The following is a 22,878-nucleotide window of genomic DNA, read 5'->3' on the forward strand; positions in this document are numbered from 1 at the left end:
GTTGCAAAGACAGCATTGTTTTCTCCAAACACAAAAGGCTGCTCATTTCCAACAGCGGCTCGGTCGTGGGGCGATGGCGTCAGTGTTTCTTCACCGAAACGCTCGCCAGTTTTCTGTGATCTGCTGGCAAAAGCTCGGCGGCTCAGCAGTAAATGACACGGGACGGTGACAGCACGCACAGTCATCGGTCTCAGTCAGGCGTCACCCATAACACCGCCAGGCTGCTGTACATGTGTGCGTTCAGTGTATCTCTGTTAGTACGCCTCCTCTTCACGCTGACATCACGATTCCCGTCAGAACAAAGAGCCGGTGATAATTCTGCACGGGATTGAATAACAATGGGCTGGAAGTCCCAAGGGAGCAGTCATCACATTGTTCTAGCGTTCGCTCGGGGAAGTGATTCTAGGTTCGGTGACTTCCGTTTTGCACGCTGTCCCCTTGTCCTTTTTGTCAGAAACAAACATCTGTCACAGATATGACGGCGACACACGTCGGCTCACTTACGGCAGGAGCGTTGCTGCAGTCGAGCGCGTGCTGTCGTGGCGGTTCTAGACTGTCGGGTTGCTGGTTTTAATTGGATCGCCTCCCTTCCTCTTCCCCTGTTAGGCAGCCAACTGCTGTTTTTAATGACGCACGTGCACAGTGTGTTTTTACTGTGACAGTCGAGGACTTGCAATGTTCTTAAGAGCACAGGGAAATTCACACTCACACTATGAGCTTTGCACGTATTCAATCATCCCTTACATCTCTTATTTTGCCTGTTTTCATGGTAAAAGGGGAATCAGGGTTGTCGACGATATCAGATAAACACCAAATGTGTTTACAAGCCACCAGCGTTGGTTAAGAGAGGCTCATTTTGAATTGTGAGTTCATTTACGGTTGCTTTTGTTTATTTACAGTTGCATCTGATGAAATAGCTGTTTTATTATTCTTCTTGTTACGCTTCAGCACTTTCTTTGCTATGTGGGTCATCACATCTCATTGTCACGCTTAACATTTTCTCTTTAGCGTCATGAAATCCGTAGAGCATGCTTTCTAACCGGCTTTCCGTCTTGTGGGTTTGGGCTTCTTAGTGTCATTGTGATTTTATTTGACATGGCATGTTGACTGGAACAGTTGTATGTATTTGTTTTGTATCCAGAGGTTTGATTTGATCTGAAATGATGTGAAGTAACTCTGCATTTTGTAAAGATGGAAATAGGACCAACGTGATTGGAATTATCAGTTATTTATCTTGAAATGTGTGATTTATATTATCTGTTAATCTGAATAACATGATAAAAAGTGAAACTCATGTTGGTCCGAAATCAATTTAAATGTACTCACGGTATTTTGCTAGTAATAAACTATACTACTACTTCCTGTAATTTTCAGAAAAATATACAGTAAACACAATTATTTGAAATGTTAATAAACCAATCAGACATGAGAGCCACATGGAGAAGCATTTATTTATACAATTTCACAATAACTCAGGCCTAGTTATTATGATAATCTTCAGTCCGCCCATTCTTAGATTTATAAATAACCACTGACGGGGCGATACGCAAGCATGTGTTATTTTTAAAGAATGAGTTATTCAAATCGCATTTTTGTCTATTTCAGGGTTTTTAAATGCATTGATAGCACAACACTGTGTAGACGTACTGCTAACATGCAGAGCAGAGCATCTAATGCAGGCCACGTGTCTGCAAAGATTTATCTCCAGGTGTCGCAAGCGGGATAGGAAGAGGTGCAGCAAAGTTGCTTCTTTTAAACCCCTCGTGCTCATTGAGGAACACAGCGAGACTTGATGACTACTAACGGGTGTTACTTGATGGAGGACATGCTTTTTATTTGCACAAATGGACAAAAATGCCAGAGAAAAGTCTGTTTTATTGGATTTTACATTATCATTATTGCTCTCAGCCTTAAAAATGGATTTTTAGTCTATAACTGCTGGACTACCTTTTACCAAACAGGAGTGTAATGGATTCACCTCTTCCTGATAAACCAATAACCTTTTTATCCGTAAGCATTTCTGTTATCGTGATGCCAATACTCTGACTTCTTTGAGGGCTGGACGCAGTCGTGTTCCAGCGTGCGGTACAAAAAAAAAAAAAAAGAAAAAACCTCCAGAAATACACCTTTGAAAAAGAAAACTACCTGCTGTCACATAATAAGCTTCTCCACTATGGAAATCCAAAGCATAGACCTTATTGTATCTGCAGATTTCCGGCACAATCATTCAGCTCAGGGAAAAATAATATGGACACTTAACGCTTGCATGCAATGTGCAGCGTCCCAGCTTTGCCTGGATAAGGATTACTTTCTAAGAATGGCTTTGCCTTTTGTTTGTTGTTGTGTCTCTGTCCTCTACAGGCATCATGGACTCGGCCCGAGCAACACAAGGTACTCTAAATGCATGACTTTTACCTACACCCAGCTATTATCATGTCAGAGGATTCAATTCTGGACGGACTCAGATCAAATGTCTTGATCAATTAAGGGCCAGGGAGGCTTTAACTCCTGAGGGAGATGTAGAGGGGTCTGACCGAGTCTTGGTCGCTTTTCCTTTCAGACCCAAGTCAATACAAGACGTCAGATGTTTCTGTCCTTCAACCAGCGTCTCTACATCTCACTCAATCTGATGCCAATCCTTGATTTAGGACTTAAAGATGTATTTTTGACATCAAAAACTGTTTTTTATAGATTTCATTTTTTGGGACCAAAGATAAAGGAACATGCACAATGTCTTTGTGCAGGTGCTCAGCATGTCAGAGCGAGGGACTGTTCCTGAGAGAAGGTGAAAATTGGCAAAAGAAAGAGCAGCCTACTTAAGCTTTCCACCAATTGACTTCCTGATAAAATATGTGTTTTACACAATGTGAGAAAACTGGTGAGAAATTTCACTTTTTCATGTCTAATTTTAACCAAACTAGAGGACAGTACAGATTCATAATTTTGCCTTTCAAATAAACATAAAGGTGTTGCTCATCACAGGTTCAGGTGCAAGATCAAATGCGAGGCTTGCCATTGTTATTTTTACTTTTGTACCATTTGAAGGGAATTGAATACATATTTTTAGATCATGTGGTTCTTCAAATAGCCCCGCTGTTTTATTTTCAAGTTGCAGGAAGCTTTGGACATCAAACACGTCGGTCTTTTCCTTTTACTCGGCTCTGTCACACTTTTAGAATTAGGCTAATTTTTTTACATTCACTGATTCCAACAATCAGGAAGTATTGACATTTTGACGTGCACTCATTAATAACACCTGTGATTACCAAATGTTTAGAATTGAAAAATGTATTGCACTCTACTCACTGCAGGAGGTGAGGAAGACTTTTCATCAAGCACACGCTGACTGTAATGACTAGCTTTGTGTGATTTACACTTGGTTGCAATTGCATCTTGTGCATCAGCAGTAGTGCGCAGTACGAGGCAGTAACACGTTTACAAAGAGAGAAAGATAGACAAAAGGCCTAAACATAAGATCCTGAGATTCCTAGTTTTAGAAGAAGGGTAAAGATTATCAAAAGCAAGGGCTCCTTTTCCCTAAAACGAGAACACACACGCCTTAAAACAGAGTATTGCAATGGTAGCATATTTGAATTAACTGTTGTCTCTTAAATTATATCTTAGCAGCACATTTGTGATTTCAGGTTGCAAGTGCATTGGTTCTCATTAACTAGTTCTCTCTTTCTGACATAGGAATATGGGCTTTAGTCCACCTGCACTCTGAATTGATCAGTGTGTCTTTCTGCAAGAGATCCCATTATAGACCACACAGAGGAGGAAAATGGGCGCGGGGCAATATGAGCATGCTGAGCATGTTTGTTGCAAGTGCGTAGGCAGCTGAGTGTTCATTTGACAAGCCACGGAAGGAAGGTACATTAAGGGGAAGGCGCATTTGTATGCAGGAGCAGTTAAGATTGGGTGAGACATGAGTTTAACATGTCCTCAGTGTATTCTCATGTTATGCTCTCGCCTTGCAGCAGGGTCTCTCTCCTCTGCTGGTGAAGCCGTTGCAGAGCTCTGCTGTCAGTTTGCTCGGCTTTGTTAGAGGAGCTTCTGTCTGATAGTCATTATTGCTTTGTTTTGTGTCTCGTTCTTAAAGGGAGTAAAGTCAACAAATAATTGATGTTTAATAAGGATGTTTCCTATAGACAACCACTATGCTGCAGCATGCATTCATACACCAAAATATTAATGAATCACAATGATTTGATATGATTTCCTTCCTGTAGATTATGTTCATTATGGGCTTCAAATTGGGAAACTGTCCATCTGTTTTTTTTTTCTGGTTCTTGACATTTGGATGCTGCATTATTTAAAAAGTAGTAGCACACAATTAAAAAAGGACTCAATGTTGAAACTTACCGACTAACTAGGACTTTGAAGCGGTGCACAGTGTGGCATGTTGCACAGAAGCAAGTGTCCAAAGCCGTGCAGCGGGGGTCGAGGGAGAATGCTTTCTGCCCAGAGGTCAGAATAAAAGGGTAGTGTGTTATGTAAGTGAGTTCCTGGTCCTGCTATCCGCTATGCATAATGAATGTCCCAGACATGCTTTGTCTGTGGAATTTGCATACAAACTGGCGAGGGCTTCTCTTACATGGCTGCACAGACTGGGCCCTCATTCAATATGTGTAAAAGCATCCGTGTCATTGTTTTGCCTGCAGCAGCTTGGATCCAAGCCATGAAGGTGACCAATAGTGAGGCCTAAATATTCAATTCTGCAAAAAAAAGAATCCCCAAAATCCCCAAAACTCACTGTATTAAAGAGTACTATATGAAAAATAATGTCCCAAACTAGAAACCAATCTTCAGACTTGCTAAGTTTGAATAGTTGCTCTTCCATTAGCGGCATTAATAAGCACTCGAGGAAAGTGAAGGTTTAGATATGTATTAGTTAATACATATTTTAATTAGTTAAAAAGAGAACTTTGGTCTGAAACTGTACACCCGTGGTTTAGTGTCACATGACAACAGCAGCCACAACAACACAGAGTTGTTGACCCTGAAGGCCAGGAAGCCACTTATGGTCGGATGTTGTAACTCTGCCTATCAAGTTAATGAAACCAGGTATCTTTAGAGCACCGGGGTCGTTTACACATCTCATTAGCCAGCTGTCTCTTGCTATCCTGGTTTCAAATGCTGAAACTGGGGCACGTGCTGGATGTGGGTTAAGAGAGCATTTCAACACTACAATACCAAAGAAACACCTTAAGTCGTAAACTTAAAGTGCCATTTTTCCTGAAAATGTCTGATTGTGTGCAGTGACTCTTAAGCCCCGACATAAAAAGTGCAAGTGTGGCATGTAGGGAGGGTAATGCTCTGGTGTCTAGCGTCAGGCGTCAGCGTATTTCACAAGTTGGTAAGCCCTCCGTGTGAAAAGCTCTGGATGGTTTCTAGTGCTTCTCTCATCTATTATTGATAAGCTCCCCTGTTCTGTCGACTGTGTCCTTATGTTTCCACGTCTTTACGGAGCAGACGGGGCCTTTTTCATTAGCGTAATGTCTCATCTAGTCGTTAAAAGGCAAGCTATCTGAAGTTTTTGTGTTATTTTTCAGGTCACACTTCTTTTTTTTTTGTAAATGAGCCATTTGTAAATGTGCGATATGGTAATGAGAATAACTCATGGGGGGGGGGAGTTGTGATTTTTTTTCTAAACCAAACTATTTTCTGCTCCCATTTAGAGTCCGGATGGAAATGTAGTGGTGAGAAGTGATGCTCGTGTGTCCTCCCTCACACTGAAGTATGTCAAGTATACAGACGCGGGTCAGTACCTGTGCACAGCACGCAGTGCCATTGGAGAGGATGATCAGCTGGCGTTTCTGGAGGTCCGCTGTGAGTACAGTATTTCCTTCTCTCTTGATAGAAGTGTTTCGGCTTATAATATGAGTGCCATAATAACAGCGACGAGTCATGCGCCCTTTTTAACTCAGTAAAATATGTCATTTTTAATCACGTTGAGCTCACTTTTAATAAAAATGAAGAGAAAAAAAACGGAAACGTTGCGGCAGAACTAAATGAAAGTCTTTCCCTAGATGCTCCTAAGATTCACGGTGCAGTGGCAGTATACACCTGGGAGGGAAACGCTGTCAATATCAGCTGTGAGGTCAAGGCGCATCCCAGTGATGTGTCCATTGTGTGGCTGAGAGACGGACTGCAGCTCCCCAACTCAAACACCACCAACATCAAGATCTTCAGAAGTCCATCAGCCAGCTACCTGCAGGTAAACACACATACACACACGCACACACACACACACACACACACACACACACACACACACACACACACACACACACACACACACACACACACACACGTGTCAAACCACAAATTCCAGTTCATAAAACAAATGTGCCTTTCCATGTGCACGCTCAAACACACATGCATACCCCTGGTGTCTTTAAGATTTCATGAGCATGGACTTGAAGTGAAGGGGTTTTCTTTCAGCTCCATTGAGGGAGGGACAAAAAAAACTGATGAATAATTCACCAGCAGGAAAGCTCACAGCAACAAATAAAAATAGGCTACTCTAATGGACAAAGAAAAAGGTCACCTTCCGAGTGTTTGACACACACATTTGTTCATCTGTTGGTACACTGCCCTTCATATATTTGTTTCTCTCCTCCAGATAACCCCCGAGTCTGAAAATGACTTTGGGAGCTATAACTGCACCGCTTCAAATGAGATCGGCACCGAGTCCAAGGAGTTCCTGCTCATTCAGGCCGGTCAGCCACGTGCTGTTTTTAATGTATTTGTGCTGTTTAAAAGATTAGTTATGATATGCAGGGTGTGAACTTTCTTTGACTACTCAGGACATTGATGTTTAGTGATGACCATTAAATAATCAGTAGAGCATTTAATTGCAGCGCATGCATTAAATTACAAGGCTTTTCTTGGTTTCAGGGACATTTTTTGGACCAAACATCGACCTTAATGTGAGATTACAGAGAGCAGTGTTTGTTTAGATGGATAATCAATAAAAAGGTGGATAATTTAAAGTTCCTTCTCTCTGGTTGTTTCGAAACTACTGCGCCGCTAAGGATTTTATTTAGTGTTAAACATGTAAAACAGAATATAATGGTTTGCACATCCGAGGGTTTAGTGTATGTATCATGGATTAAAAGACTGTAAAAGTTACAACTTTTCATTGTAACATCGACTGATAACAAAGACTGTGCATTCAACACCACATTAGACCAAAGGTGCAGAGGGCAGGGAGATAATGCACTCCTAAGCCTCAAGTTAATTAATTCAAAACATGGTCAACATCAATAATCACAGTGTGTGTTTTCATTTCGAAGATTAAAGTGATTCAGTCTGACGATCTGTGCTCTTACCAGTACGGCCAAGCTCAGTGCTTTAAATAGTTAGGATATTGTCACGTTAAGTGGTAAACAAACCAATATTTGGTTATTTTGATCATAAAACTTGACTTTAATGTAAAAGAGTAATCACACGTCAATCAAGTGTGTGAACAACAGGTCAGACATTTTCTTGACAAATAAAAAATGTCGGAAACTTTTAGTTCAACTTTTTTTTTTTCTTGTATTCTTTTTATATCCTTCAACACCAACACTATTATATAATACCATAAATCTGCAATCTCACCGTTTTCATTGTCGCTGTACATTTCCTCCCTTTCGCCAGAGGTGCCATCGGCTCCATCCGTCAGCGAGGTGAGACCCTTCTCCACCACGGCACAGATCCAGTTTGAGGAGCCAGAGTCCGTTGGAGGTGTTCCTGTCCTGAGATACAGAGCGGAGTGGAGGGCTCAGGGCCGGGGCGGCTGGGCACACTCGGTCTACGAAGTCCAAGATGGTAAGAACACAAATTAGCTGTTTTTAAGCAAATAGTAATAAACAAAATAAGTTACGTAAGGTTTCTCCTTCATGTATTGTGTAACATTTAAACACAGTTCTTTGCATGAGACATTTTAATCACACATGCATTTACTTATTAGTCCTAAAGTCGAGCTGTTTTTTGTTGTTGCGGTCTTATAAAACATCGCATTTGAATTCTACAAACGTGTCCATGACCCTGAATGAAATGATATTTGACTAAAAAACATTTATTTAACAGTGCAATATAAAGAAATGGACCATAATAAGAGGACATTTCCAAAAGTATGGTCCCTTTGAAATAGCTGTCAGTTGTTTCTGTTTCTGTGTGCGCTGTGTTTAGACCTTTTCAGTCCATCGCTAAATAGATTTACCTGTTTAAACATTGTTGGAATGAAACGAGAATTGAGCTAATCAGTGTTTGCTCGCGATGGAATTAATCATGCATGTTTTGTTTGAACTGGGGGGTGCGTTTGTTTCACCGCTAAGTACGAAGGTTTTTCTCAGCAGAGACTGCACTGCCTCTGATATATTGCATACAGGCCACACAGGCGAGGCGACCATCAAGGGCCTGAAGCCAGAGACCAGCTACGAAGTGAAGTTGTCAGCCATCAACGGCAAGGGCGAAGGCGAAAGCAGCCCGGCTGAGTTCTTCAAGACGGAGCCCGTCCGTAAGTTTACGGCATGCCGTCCAGCTTTTAACTCCCCCCCGCCCCTCCTCCTCCCGTCTCTACAAATTCATCACCTGAAGTCCTCTCTTCTAGATCTTGGGAGTGGGAAGTGCTTGTCCATCCCATAACTAGTCGATAAAAACTTAATGAAGGGTAGTCGGCTGCCGGACAGCAACACACACGCCCAATTTATCATCGACAGCATCACAACTGCTTCCAACAGTGTATTTTCAGCAGGATGTAACTCACAATTCTCCTGGTTTTGTTTTTGTGTTCTCCATGCGGGGTTCATGAAATCTAAGAATCCAGGAAGCGTTCCCGCTAGTTCAACATCCTCTCGATAATTTGCACATTAATTTGCGCGGTCATTTCATCACACGGTCATCGCACAATCATTTAAAATCCACAGGGTTTTTTAAAAATTTTATTAAGCTCATACCATGCTTGCAAACCATGAATTGTAATATGAAACAGATAATTATAACTCAGTTCTTTAAAATGCAGCCTTGTAGTGAATCTTGAATCCATTAGTTAGTCTTTAGCCCCCTCTGTTGGTCGAGGTTGAATGTTTTTGGAAGAGAAACTGCCACCCGCTTGGCTTGATATCAGCTCCTCATCTGTTCATTTCATGATTTTAATCATCTATTTTTCCATCCATTTGCTCATCTGTCTGTTGTATCCATCAGGCTACACTTACAACAGTAAGTGTTTCTTCTCTTTTTGTTCAGCTCTCTGTGTAGGTGGTTCAAAGTGCCGCTCATCAGTATCAAATATGGAAAAGACCAAATAAAATAGCCTCTCTGTTGTTAATGTGATCCCATATTTTCATAATTTGTTTATTTTTCATTACGATGCTTTTAGAGCGTTAGCTCAGCTTTGTTTGAACTCGACGGTCTCTTTGTTATTGACATCCAAAGTCATTGCAAAGTCAACTAATCAGTGTCTGTTTTATATCATTTATTGACTATTTATGGTTGGTGTTTCAAAAATTGCATCGCCAAAATAAATGTTTTTTTATTTTACATTTTGTAATAACTTCATACACTGAAGACCGTTTGATGTCCGTTAAGTTAATAATTCAAAACTAATGAGTATAACTGCAGTAATTCTGCTGCAATAGTCTTCTTGAAATACAATTTAAGACTTTGAATTCATTTTGAAGCTGTCTTCTTTCAGTTTCATGTGTGCAGACTCCGTCCCGTGTGGCAATCATTCTATCATTATAAATATATTATATTAATATTATATTATTATATATATTATATTATATATATTACATTATATTGTTTCCCCTTACGTCTCCGGTGCAGTCTGCAAGGAATGTGTCTCACTAAACTCTCCAGTGAAGTGTTATTACAGAGATTCAGGTAGTCATTTGTGCAGACAACTGATTCTGATTGCCTGGAATCTTCTCTTTTATGTCCCTAGACGGCATTTTTCATTTTTCCACTGAAGACACAGGTTTGTTCTGTAGAGATGATAACAGATGATTAGTTCTCACTGCCGTAGCTGTGTGTGTCCCTGCAGGATAACCTCCTCACCCCTCCTGATTAGCTGCATTCATCATAACTTTAAAGCACATGTATATACTTTTCTAGATGACGTGACCCTGATTATAAATAAAAACTAGTCTGTGTTTGTAACCTGTAGCTTTTATCTCACTCACATTCTTTTGATTTGACAGCTGAGTTGTTTGCATATGAATATTAATATCATTTTTGATTTGCACCTTGTGAATGAATTCACTCAACGACAGTAGGAAGAAATTAACGTCAAACTCTGCATTTGAAGCTGCACATTTCCCTTTCTGCCTCCAGCTATTTGGTGTAATGTGTGAATGTTACAGTCCCGTCAGCATTGATGAATCATCTTCCTCTCAAATGATAAAGTTTCTAAAGTCAAGAGGTCAAGGCTGTTCGACGTCTGCTGCACTTTTAACCGTGGAAAGCCAACGAAGAGATCTGTACCCAGTTGTCTTCAATGGTTTGAAAAGCATCTTTCTGTTTGAGTTTGTCTCCAGGTCATTTACTTGTGTTACGTTGTTCTGTTTTCCATGTCCTCGTTCCTCGTTCAACCACTCACACGTGTCATGTCATGTTACTGTTATTTGGCTTTCATGGTTCTGATGGTCCCCCTCCACTCAGCAGAAGGTAACTCGCTGTTGCAGGTCCTTTGAAAGAAGACCCCCCCCCCACCCTCACTTTGATCGGAGAATCCTAGAGTTAAACAACACATTAATTGCTTCTATGCAATCACGTAATACACGTCTACTTCAATCCCATTAATCAGTCATGTAGACATTTGCCTCAGCAGGATAAATGAGGGAGAGCCAGAGCCGTCTTCACAGTAATATATAACAGTCAAGAGTGTTTAATATCAGCATCGCTCGGGTGGTGTTGATAGCGCGCTACCTAAAGGAATATTACCTCTCCTCCTTTTAGGATGTGTTCCTATAAATCAAGTGTGAAATAAACAGAGTTTCCTCTAATAATCGGAGAATCATTATCAGTCTCGACACCACATACCTGCAAAAACTGCCCCTGTCAGCAGTTTGCTCTGGTTCTCCATCATGAGTTGTAGTATTAGTGCTGAGAGCAACAGCTACCCTGTGCATTGCATCCTGCATAATGTTTATCATGTTTAACCTCAGGCTGCATTAAAGGCTTTATCAACTAACTTTTTACCAGGATTTTGAAGGCAATCTGACTTTGAAGTCAGAGTCTTAACAATAACCATTAAACACCTCTTTCTTGTCGTCTGTTAGTCACAGGTACTTTATTTATTTAGTATTTTTCAAAGCCAGGGTTACAATTTGCATCACAGTTACAAAAAAAAAAAAAGATTCAATTATAGACAAGACAAGATTGTTCAAGAATAATACAAATAGGGCAAGAATGAATACTTGTTGAAGGAGTTCTCCCATCAGAAGGAGAGATTATGAAACAATATTTTTCCAATATTTTGTATTCCACATGTTGAGATGCGAGTGGACAAAACAATGCATGATTCCTTAATTCTATGGCAATGATTTCTATCTAAATACAGCATAAATAAATAACTGACTTTATTTGTTTCTCATCAATTAGTTTCTGTAAATAATTTTTTGTTGCTGATGTGAAATCTTGAGCCTGATTTAGTGCTGGAACTTCAGTTTTGCTTTAAATTATTTTCAGCTAATGTATGAATCCATGCATTGATCTCATTCAGACACATTTTAAATATGGACGTTTCTCAGATTTTAGAGATGCACAAAGCTGAAGAGCATAGTAAGAGCAATAACTGACAGATAATGTACATAAGAGAGAATAAGACTTGACCCTAGATTGACTGTTGAGGAACTCCACAAGCCAGAAAAGCCCAATAAGACACTTTGTCTCCGGTGAATACAAAAAAAATCAGATACATAAATGAATTGTCTTACATTTCTATTTGATTTACTTGTTTTGAGGTATTTGTTTAATGTTTACGCATTGATTGTGGAAATTAGTTTAAGATGCTGAAAACACAGGTTAGTGCATTAAAATAATGCTTTACAGCTCAAACATTATCTTTATCGGTAAACCCATTTTTTGAGCTGTTAACTGCGTATCTCACATAATGAGAAACAACCCTTTCCCCTGAAGCCTCGTGTGACGCCTTGTGGGTGAATGTTACTCAGCAACGTGGACTGACTCAGAGAAGCATGTGGCCGTGTGTCATTTGGTAATTAAACGACTTGAGACATACCATCTGGCTGCTGGCGCATAAGGAAGGGCAAGTGACATAAAGGACGACAAGAAAGAGGCCGATTTTTAAAGTTGTGACTTATATTTAAAATCCTTGTCTTTGTCTTTCCCTATACAGTCTTAAAGGTACTGGTAAACTGAAACAATGACCCTTCTGTTGTTCGCTGCGTCTTCTGAGTGAGGCTTTCAATGTCATCTGACTCGCTCCTGTGTGCCTGTAGGGAATCCCAATCCTCCTAAACTCGAAGGCGCAGTTCAACCCAAAGGCAACTCTCTCAAAGTCCGCTGGATCAAGCAGGACGACGGCGGCTCGCCCATTTTACATTACCTGGTCCGATTCAAGCCAGTGAGTATGGCAGTCAACTGAAGCTGCTACTGTCATATCAAGTGTTTATCATTTGAGTTGTTTTTTTTTTTAAGCATAATGTGTTTGGGGTTGTTGAGCAACACACGTGTCTCTTGCGTGTCTTTAGATACAGGCGTCAGAGTGGAAACCTGAAATCCGGCTGCCCAGCGGCAGCGACTACGTGGTTCTCAACGGGTTGGAGTGGGACACCGAGTACAGCGTCTACGTCGTGGCAGAGAACCAGAAGGGCAAGTCGCAGCCAGCTACCATGTCTTTCAGGACGACCACGCAGCCCGACGCCATCCCAGGTACCCTCCCTCAGGCCACTCGCACTAAACTGGAACTAAACGACCAGAAAACTGGGGAGACAAACTCAAAGCTACAGAATAAATTTGATTTCTTGGACGGGCAAGTGAGCCAGAAATGATTTTCTGGCTGAATTTGTCCACTTCAAAAGTTTTGACAGGCCTCGCTAAAGGAGCTTGAGTTTGCGCTCTCAGAACTGGGACAGGCTCTTTCCACGCAGGAGGAAACGATTGCCTCTGAATGATCGTAGTTTTCCTTTTAGATGTGTTTACTGCTAAAGTAGCAGCTAGAGTGGATAGTTTGTCCATGAGTGGAAGCAGCCTTTACATTGATCCTTAACAACCACTTATTAACTTGTACCTCAAGGGATTAACTGCAGCTGAAGGTTTCTACCATTCGAATAAAAAACACACAGCTTGTCAGATTCCCTTTAGGTGCTAAACACTGCCGAGCGCTTTGCTGAAACATCACCGCGGACCATTACGTCTTCCTCTCACATCTTCTTTTCTAATTCATTTTCCTATCTAAAGCATTTTCCACTCACCCGCCGATGAGTCACCATCTAGTCCACTCGCTGTAGTTTTCCCCATCGTGCTTTTGCTTTGATGTGTTGCTGTATTCTTTTTCCCTCCCTCAATACAAGAAATCAGTTTCTTTATTTTTTCCACTTTTGACACATTTTCACTTCTCTCTTCCTCTGTTTCCCCCACCCTTCTCTTTTTTCCTCTTTGTTTCCCTTCCTTCTGTCCTGTATTTTCTTCCCCTCTCTCTCTCTTGCCTGGTTCTGGACATTGGTGGACCACGTGAACATTTCCGTCTCGCCCCGTGTGCATTGTGGTGTGGTCGGGGGGTTGCGCTCCTCAGCCGATCAGGGCTGTTCATCTGTGACATGCACTTTGGTCTCACTCATCTTGTCGCTCATCACTGTGTTCCTGCTCTCATAGTTTTCGTGGGGGAATTCACACCATAACTGTAGAGGAGAGCTCGCCTTTTTCTTGGCCTGGCTGTCTCTTTGGACGCTTTCACTCTTAAAAACAGACTTTGTCGATGACAGACGCGTCTCTGTTATGGGTGAGAAGACGCGTCTCTGTTATCGGTGAGAAGAGGGTGCTGCGTGGCTTCAGAGCAGACCAGACAGACACGCTGAACCAAAGGCAGCGGAGATCCTCGGCCTCCCACAGACTCCCGTCGCTTACCATTTGAACAGCTAGTCGTCAGCACCAGACAACAAAGAGCTGCCAGTTTACAGTGTTGAACATTAGTAGAATTGAATTGATGCGGTCATATTAAAATGAATAGCACTCAGAACAGAATGAAGGCTGAGAGCCGGGCCTGTCCGTTTACATAAATAATATTATATTCTTCAATTGCTCACAGAATTCTACATACGTACTGTAACATTAACGTTTACATTATTGAAACACAGAAACACTTAACTGAAAAATGTTTGTAATAACAATATTGGTAATTTTTGACAAGTAAATGAAATGATCAAAATGAAACTGTTATTTTTATGCCGTGTACTAAGATAAATGTCCAGATATTTCTCATGCATGTAACTGTATCAAATATCATTCAAAAATACCCGTTTTTATACATTTATATTGGATCGTGCTTCACTCAGCTGCAGTTTGTTCTCTAGCCGATCTTTATTAATTATTGGTATCTAAAGAGTTACTTGTCTCTAGCAACAGAGAGGACATTTTAGAGCGTTGTCTTTACACGAACAGTAAAGATGCATCATAGCCTTTTGTGATGTTGTGAAAAGCCTCGTGTTCATTTTGTCCATAAAATATTCTGCATTCCTGGGTCACTAGCAACACAGTGTGCGCTTTGGTTTGCTCTTTCTAATACCAAATAAATTGCTTGAATATATACATTTCTATAAATCTTTTTTCTATACGTTTTTAACACTGAACAGTAGTCATGCAGCACAGTCCACACAAACATCGCGCTGCATCTAATTTATGCCGAGACCACTAGAACGTTCAGTGCTCATAACAGGTGAGTTGTTTCTGTTTTATGGAAGTATTTGTAGTTACAGTAGCACAGCTGCACTTTCATTGAGTTGTTTCCTGGCTGTTTCTATAACACAGCGTCACGCTGCAGTTGTTCAGCTCCCCCCCTCTCGTTTCTCGTCTGGCAGATGTGGGCGAGGAGGCGGCGCTCTCCACGGGCATCGTGCTCTGGGCCGGGATCCTCATCGTAGTGTTCGTGCTCCTGCTGCTCGCTGTGGATGTCACCTGTTACTTTGTCAACAAATGCGGCCTCATCATGTGCCTCTGCGGTAAAACGGGCTCAGGGACCAAAGCGCACAACGTGGAGGAGGGCAAGGCGGCCTTCATGTGAGTACCGGTGACAACAACGCACACGCCGTTCAATCCATCAATCGGTGACCGTTATCGTTGGCCAGATTCACAGTACAGTTTGGTTTCACTGCAAGGCCCAGTTGTTGTTTTTTTTAATCTCTTCATAAATGCAAATTATTTTCACAAACTGGCAACTGAGGTGTTGTTAAAGATGCTAATAACCTTTTTTTTGTTAATAATGGATCAGATGTGTGATTTTAAAAGTGGCTTATGTAATTACATACACTGAGAATAATCATCTAACTCTGCTCTTCCCCTTCAGCTGCACCTCAGCTTCTTTATTATCTGATGGACGTTTTATCTCTGCAGCCTAAAACTTTTCTGTTTCAGTCTAACTGATCACCTGCTTGGTTTCCAGTTGCAGCAGACAGCTGTTTTCACTAAATAAGCTGTCATTAACTAACTGTAGGCTACCTGTCGAGCACCAAACTTCAGACAGACACAGTTAGCGACGACATCATGAAAATATTGGAGCATTTAGCAGTTAAAGAGCCAGCGGAGACCAAAACAAAGCTTTAAGGAGAGTGAATATCGTGCCCTTCTTTTTAAACCAGGCATTAACATGCGCCCAGGCTATCCTCATGCAAAGTGTAAATCCACCCAGAATGCATTTGGATCAGATTGTGAGCGGATCAGCAGCGACATCACGATGGGATCTAAGCCAGCTGTAAATGCAATTTGTTTACCGTGACTGCATTAAGAAATGAATCCGCCATGCGTGTCCACATGTTGTGTCCAGATACAGATCATATATTCGTTACAATTACAACATGTGATTATTGATAAACTTTTTAAAAAAAGATGCTTTTTGAACCGTTACGAGTCATTTTGTGACTAATAAATGTATTCCAGGCATTGTTTTTTATTAAGTATCTACTTCATCTACTGTACTTCCACTTCAATCACTGACTTCCTACATTCCCCGGAATGCCTTTAGGGGCTGACATTAAAAAAGATTAATAATCTGAGCTGAAGGTTTTATGTTTAGTCTGATAACACAGGAGCTAACTGGGAAAGGGTTTTTTCCATTAAAGAAAAAACATTGTGCCTCTTGAGTAAAATCCACATCTTGCGACGACTGCAATGCGTTATGGTCCGCTTAGTCAGTAACCGCGGGAACAGGAGAAAAAAAAAAACACAAATCAAAGAAAAGAGACCATAAATGAGATGACGCTTTAAGAGTGGAGTCTCTCTTTCCGTAAAAACATAAAAGATGCTGGGTTTAAGTGCATTGATCATGTACTCTCCTGAGCACAAGAAGGCAGTTTAGTATCAATCGGAGTGGGAGGTTGCCTTGTGTATTGATCTTTCTTAGCACCTGTACTTATAGTGAGAGTCTGAACATTGCAAAGATGATCCTCTCACAGTCTGTGTTGACATAATTACTGTCTACTTCTACTCTTGGATCACCTCCTCTCACTGCTCATTGTGGCAGTAATGATAACTTCCCAATAAGATAAGATATTTCTCTGCGTGTGCTGCAGGAAAGACGAGTCCAAGGAGCCAATAGTGGAAGTCAGAACAGAAGACGAGTGCACGGCCAATCACAACGCGGCGGGGCCGACAGAACCCAATGAAACCACACCTCTCACAGAGCCAGAGTGAGTCAAGACTGACGTCCAGCCTCTTTTTTTTTTTAGAAGTCTCTTTAGCTGTTGCACATTGCACTCCACTTCAAAGAATAATGATCCCATTCAACAGGACAACAATTCGAAACTTAAAAAAAAAAAGAAAAAAGTTCACGTCATTCTTGGGTGGAGTCCACTGAACTGTGTTGCTTTTCTGTTTTTATCACCCGTCAGAGGGATTACTGCACTTTGTGTTCCTTCTCAGCCGTTGGAGATGTTCTGTCTCGTTGTATCGAGGTTAAAGCACTACCAGTTAAAGACACAGAAAGGCCTTTTGTCCTCGAGTGTGGTCAACTCATATGGAGCCATTTGACAACCTCAGCGAGCCATCTCATTATCAGCAGTCTGGAACAATTAGATGATACAGTATGAGCTTGTCACTGGTACTGTTTAACCCTTTATAGGTGGTACTGCGTGGTCCTGTAGTGTTCAGCAAAGGAGACTGGTGCTTTTTATTTTAGTGCATCAGTTGTCCGAGTCAGTGTACTCCATGTTGGTGTGTGTATGGGATGTATCCTTTAATGTCCACTCACAGCATGATGCCCTCTTTTTCTTTTATTTTAATTTTTCTCGCTGGGCTTAATAGTTGCTGTTTTTCAGTTGCTTTGTCTATGTATGTGTGAATTTGTTTTAAACCGACTAATCCCTCTGCATGCTCTCGTCCGAGGCCACCCTTCCTCTGTCACGGTCACCCTGGTGTCTAGTCTGTGTGTCTCTGTTCTCTCCCTGCTCTTTCAGGCTGCGGGCTTACACTGCTGCTCTGGCACTGGACACCCTCTCCTCCGTAGCCACCAACTCTGACACAGCCACTGCAACAATTGACCCCGCTCTGGACAGCCCCTCTAGCGAGACCACTACCCTCACTTGTAGTCTGTCGACCCCGGCCAACGACCCCTCACCCACACCCGTCCTGGCTCCGGCCCCGACTCCGGAGTCGAACACGGCCCCTCCGCCGCCCCTCATCTCCAACTTTGCCATCGAAGCCAAAATAGCCCCGTTAGTAGAACAGAGAGGAAGCGAAAGCCCCGAAGAACCGGAACAAATAAATCCTCCTCCTCGTACCCCTGAACAGACTGTAGCTCAAAAATCTGGGACACCGATACCGCCCAAGCGTAGACACTCTCCTAAACTTGCAGCTCTGAATGCAAAAGGTAGCCCGCCTGTCTCGCCACTGACCACGTCTTCCTCGTCGCCCTCTCCTACACTTGACGCCAAGAAACGTGCTCCGAGGCCACCTGTCAACAAGCTCCATGTACAGCCGCACGCCGTAGCCGCAGACGCCGAGACGCCAGCGCAAACCGCCGCCACTCTGGCGACCGCTGCCCCTCCAAAAGCAGACCCCGGTTCAGATGCAACTGCCCCAGCCCCCAGTGGGAGTAGCCTTACTGCCTTCGACACTACAAACAAACCCGCTGACCAAACTGTTGATGATAACACTGCCAAAGATGCTGCAGCTAGCTGTCCTTCAGTGATCCACGGTGCTCTTAAAGTCGCGGATGCTGAAGAATCTGCCCCTCTAGTCGGAGACGTCCTCTCTCCTTTGCCCGTCACTCTCATTTCTTCTACTCCCGACAGTGTCGTGGCGCCGCTTTCAAACGACCTCTTCACGTCGCCGCCCGACAGGTACAACTTTCTAGCCCCTGACGTGGGGCCCGTAGCCGCAGATGTAAAATTAGAGCTGACAAACGGGACAGAAAGACCCTCTCCGCCCACCGAGTACCTTATTAGCTTAGAGAGCCCGCCCTCTGCCCCCTCTCTGCCCAATGGAGACGGAGCAGGCCTCCCCCCCTCTGGCCCAGTTCTGGAGGCGTCAGAGACTCTGGCCAAGACTGCTCCTCCTGTCAACGATGAGTACGGCTCCCTCTAGAGGTTTATCTGTGTGTTTGTTTGTGTGAGTGTGTGTGCTTGTAACGTGTATGCCCATTCATTCACCACCGCATCTTGCCATTGACCACACAATATGAAATATTGTAATGGTAAACTGTGGTAATGACATTGGGTGAAACTATTAATGAGATGTTGTGGATTGTGATAGACGACGAGCGATACGACGGTTGTGTATTTTTGTGCTTTTGTGTGTGTAACAGTCTCCACTTTTTCAACATTCCCCACTAGAATAATCGAGTCCCTTTCAGACATGCACTTTGTTACACGAATGTGAAGCACATGTCTGTCCCGTAACTGAGTACGTGTAAAAGTCACAAAGACAATAATATTACTCGCCCAGCAGAATTTCAGGAGTCTGTACTGAATGCTGTCAGATTGAAGCTGCCAGTGTGCTTCAGCATGCTGACAGGCACTTCAGTGGAACAGCGTTTCAGAAACCCCGCTCCCCCGAACAGACGGCTTCCCGACAAACTAATCGAAACTGACAATCCGACGTGCAGAGGGGAGAGGAGCAAGCAGCGTTTGAACTTTCCTCTTTCATTTGTTACACATCTATCTCTGTCACTTTTTGTCTTTACAAATGTGCGCATCACTATAAATACCTTCCGACCGAGACGGTATGAAAGTGTGCAGTGTTAAGATTCATACGATTATCTAGTCCCCCACCTCTTCTTCCTCTATGACGGCCAGCGCTTCACTCCACCTGAGTGTGACTTTTGGCCGTCTATCGTTGTCAGAATGACTTCTATTCGAGCGTGCGGCGCTGCTGTTGCAGCTGTAACGGTAAATATGCAAAGGGAAACAAACTGCACATCATACAGACTGTGAAGAGAACAGGAAACCTTCTCTTCCTCAATGTCATTTCTTCCCAACGCGGTGCGGCCGCTGCTACCTCTCGTGCACCAGGTGGCAATATCGCACAAGTGGCTTTTCCCCTCAACGCTCCCGTCCGTAACACAAACGTCTATGAATGTATCTGCATGAGGAGACAAAGAGATGAATCCACTAATGTTTCATTTTGCATGTCTGAACGGGGCTTTATTTCAACGACAGAGTGTTTTGTCTCAGGCAGTAACGAAATGCCTCTGAGCGTCGCCGAAGCCGTTACCAGCTCTACCAAAGAGAAGCGCGTTTAGACGGCGTTTTCTTGCTCTGAACTGCAGAAGCGAGGAGAAGAGCTGCAGGCAGGATCTAGATCCTGAGCTTCCACTGCTACAAGCTGAACACGGATGTCACACACCACAAACACGGGGCTCCTTCGCAGTCTCTTTGAAGTAGAACTGATAAGTAGTTGATATTTGCTAAAACACCGTTTTGGATCGGGAAGCTTAGTCGATGACACAGTTCGGTCATTATCTGTTTATTTGATTGTATCTGACTGTTGTCAAGGTGGTGAAGAAATATGTAAGAAGACCTCTTAAGACATTGTCTTCTTACATATTGGGTGAAGGTGTCATTGAGAATAAATGATCCAACTTGTGTCCAACTGAAGTGTTTGTTTGCAGAGATTTGTGTTTCCCACCCAGAGATGAGTTTCTAATATGGCACTCCTCCTTTTTCTACTGCAGGAATATTTTTTCTGACGATAAAGGCAAACTGCAGGAGGCAGACTTATCAAAGGCCCTGACGGAGATCGCAGCAGAACACAACAGTGTCTTACAGACAAATACCAGTGAGAGCAAAGCATGATGGGCCGGGGAAACACCCTCTACCCCCCCCCCCCCCCCCCTGCCCTGTACAAAACATTTTGCAGCAGCAGCAGCGAGCGAGGAACACAGCAGGAGTTTTGATTTCCAGTGCCCTTAACTCCAAATTCAACACTACACACACACGTGTTGATTGGGTAGAGCGCACTTTAACAGTACTTTCAGTTCTGGTTTCATTCATGAAATGTTTACTACACCCAAAAAGTTTGTCTTTAGATCATAAGAGTTTTATTTTATTTTTTTATTGTTGTTTTATTGAACCAGTCAGGAAGATTTAAGGACAATCTCTTATTATAACGATCGCTTGGTACATATATGAAATTAGACTCTACTTTCTGTTTTGTGCTTTTAGTTTGCAGTTGCACACAATTATTTGATTACTATGAGAAAATGTAAAAAAAAACAACACACATTTAAAAAAACTGACTATATATATAGAAATTATTTTTTCTTATTTTTATGTTCTATGGTTCAAATGTAAAACTGTTGGCATTTCTTTTATTATTTGGGCTCTTACGTTGCAGGCGTGTCTCATTTATTAGCTTGTTCTGCATGTCTGACCTGCAAGTGGTTGTAAATTTTTGTTTGCAAGTTTTATTGTTTCGCTTTGTCTCCTACCGGGATGTTCCATCTCTCACAGATACGCTAGCATTGATTAAACTTCAATGTTTGGACCATAACTGTGTTTGCTATGGTTATGAAAGTTACAGGATGAACCCACGGCCAGCTGCAGGGGGGGAAGAGAACACAACACCTCAGCAGTGTGCATGATCAGATCAGATCAGGACCATTTTACGATCTAATATAATCAGTCTGTCTCCGCCTAACCACAGTGATGGTATTCATTAATAAAATGTATTTGATTTTTTTTTTTTTTAAGGACAAAAAAGGCAACTCATTGAACACGAAGGTCCACAGAAAGAACAAACTGCCAGCAGAACTGTTGATTCTCAGCCAAGGGTTGGAAACCCGTGAACCTTAAGATCTTGAGCTAAATTTTCAACTCTTATTTGTTTGTGGGGGCAACAGCCACCGTTTCCTCCTCACATTAAAGCGGATCAAACGTCCGGCTTAGTCCTTTTGAATTTGTGCTTTTGAAGCGAAAAAAAAAAATAAAAGAATAAAAAAAACTCCAAAAAGCATTTTGTACTATTTAAAAACTACAAAGATTTATTTTCCATTTCCTGCCTGCAAGCTTGTGCACTGTGCCTGTGTGTCAATAGATTGTCTTGTCATCCGTTTCTATGATAATCTGCATAGCTTTGTCGTGAGAGATTTAGCCTATTCTTTTGATTTAATATATTGTATTATTAGAAGAAACGTATGATAAATGGACTAATGTGGTCATTATAACACGTGTAGTGTATGAAATTGTCCGTCTCTGGTCACAGCACTATATATTGCCAGCTATAGTGAAGGAAGATGTTTTGAGCCTTGGCATGAATTCAGTCAGTACTTTATAACGTGAAACTACGAGGCGTTAGGGGGGAAATCGTTATCTCATATTGATTCAATGAGTGTTACATTCGGGACTCGTTCTGGCATTATTACACATTGTTTTTATTTATCTCCCCCAGTTGTTATTCAAGTGTTCTGTAATGTGGTCTTTGAATTTCTTTTTCTAGTTTTTGTCTTTTTGTACAAAAGTCACTCGCCGAGAGCAAACTGCTTGACAAGTTCAGGATAAAAACACTGACAGGAAGCAGGGTGGTCCCACCTGAAAAAAGGTGATTCAACTTTTTGAAGAAAAGAAAAGGCTTTAGATGATAGATTTATCCAGAGAAGTGAGGCTTTACTCCCCTTGTCCTCCACTGCGGTCACGTGACCACCTTGCTCCTTCGTCGCTGGACGCTCCTTTTGGTTTTATCGGGTCCAACTCAGAACATATCTGTTGTGTACAGTCTGAGAGCTAACCCATTTACTAAATAAAACAAGTGGTTTCCAAATCTAATTTTGTCGTTGTCATTAGTTTCAATTACTTTTTACAGGGTTCATACGCTCAGAGAAAACCTGGAAAAGATTTTTAAAGAGGTTTATTTCCAGGCTTAGAAAAGTCTTTGAAAATGGAAATGTGTTATATTCATGTGTTCATGTTGTTCAGCAGTCATATGCTGAGTATATCTATAAATGTTTATTCTTTTAATCAAACTATTGTCTCTCATTCATTTGTGTCATTTAAGGTATGCTGTATGCTTTGAATCCTCATTGTTAGTTTAAATACTACATTGTGTCACTTTTTACTGTGTACACACAGATTCCACTACATGTCTGCTCATGGACATTTGGTTTAAGTCATGGACATCAAGTAAAAGTCATGAAAATTTGGGTAAAAGTCATGGAAATTTGGATAAAAGTCATGGAAATATGGTTAAAAGTCATGAAGATTTTGGGAAAAAAGTCATGGA

At 42.0% G+C, this 22,878-nt stretch overlaps 1 protein-coding gene across 13 annotated transcripts in view; it reads left to right on the plus strand.

The window, feature by feature from the left end:
* Nucleotides 1-22,424, plus strand: part of ncam1b (neural cell adhesion molecule 1b) — a 63,978-nt gene extending 41,554 nt beyond the window's left edge. For 3 of the 13 annotated variants that reach the window (XM_068584729.1, XM_068584720.1, XM_068584721.1), the window contains 13 exons: nucleotides 2,362-2,391; nucleotides 5,679-5,829; nucleotides 6,030-6,217; nucleotides 6,626-6,722; nucleotides 7,645-7,815; nucleotides 8,378-8,506; nucleotides 9,935-9,967; nucleotides 12,453-12,577; nucleotides 12,705-12,885; nucleotides 15,030-15,228; nucleotides 16,737-16,853; nucleotides 17,619-18,731; nucleotides 20,336-22,424. In XM_068584729.1, the coding sequence (XP_068440830.1) occupies nucleotides 2,362-2,391; nucleotides 5,679-5,829; nucleotides 6,030-6,217; nucleotides 6,626-6,722; nucleotides 7,645-7,815; nucleotides 8,378-8,506; nucleotides 9,935-9,967; nucleotides 12,453-12,577; nucleotides 12,705-12,885; nucleotides 15,030-15,228; nucleotides 16,737-16,853; nucleotides 17,619-18,731; nucleotides 20,336-20,456 (2,655 nt within the window). In that variant the 3' untranslated portion in view covers nucleotides 20,457-22,424. Of the gene's footprint in view, nucleotides 1-2,361; nucleotides 2,392-5,678; nucleotides 5,830-6,029; nucleotides 6,218-6,625; nucleotides 6,723-7,644; nucleotides 7,816-8,377; nucleotides 8,507-9,934; nucleotides 9,968-12,452; nucleotides 12,578-12,704; nucleotides 12,886-13,747; nucleotides 14,996-15,029; nucleotides 15,229-16,736; nucleotides 16,854-17,618; nucleotides 18,750-20,335 lie in introns of those variants that run through there. The other 10 variants (XM_068584726.1, XM_068584722.1, XM_068584728.1 and 7 more) reach the window with 9 other exon arrangements.
* The last annotated feature ends 454 nt before the right edge of the window (nucleotides 22,425-22,878 follow it).

The sequence above is a fragment of the Clinocottus analis genome, unplaced genomic scaffold (assembly GCF_023055335.1).
Source record: "Clinocottus analis isolate CAN_PGR_092001 unplaced genomic scaffold, fCliAna1.0.p SCAF_2, whole genome shotgun sequence".
Lineage (NCBI taxonomy): Eukaryota > Metazoa > Chordata > Actinopteri > Perciformes > Cottidae > Clinocottus > Clinocottus analis.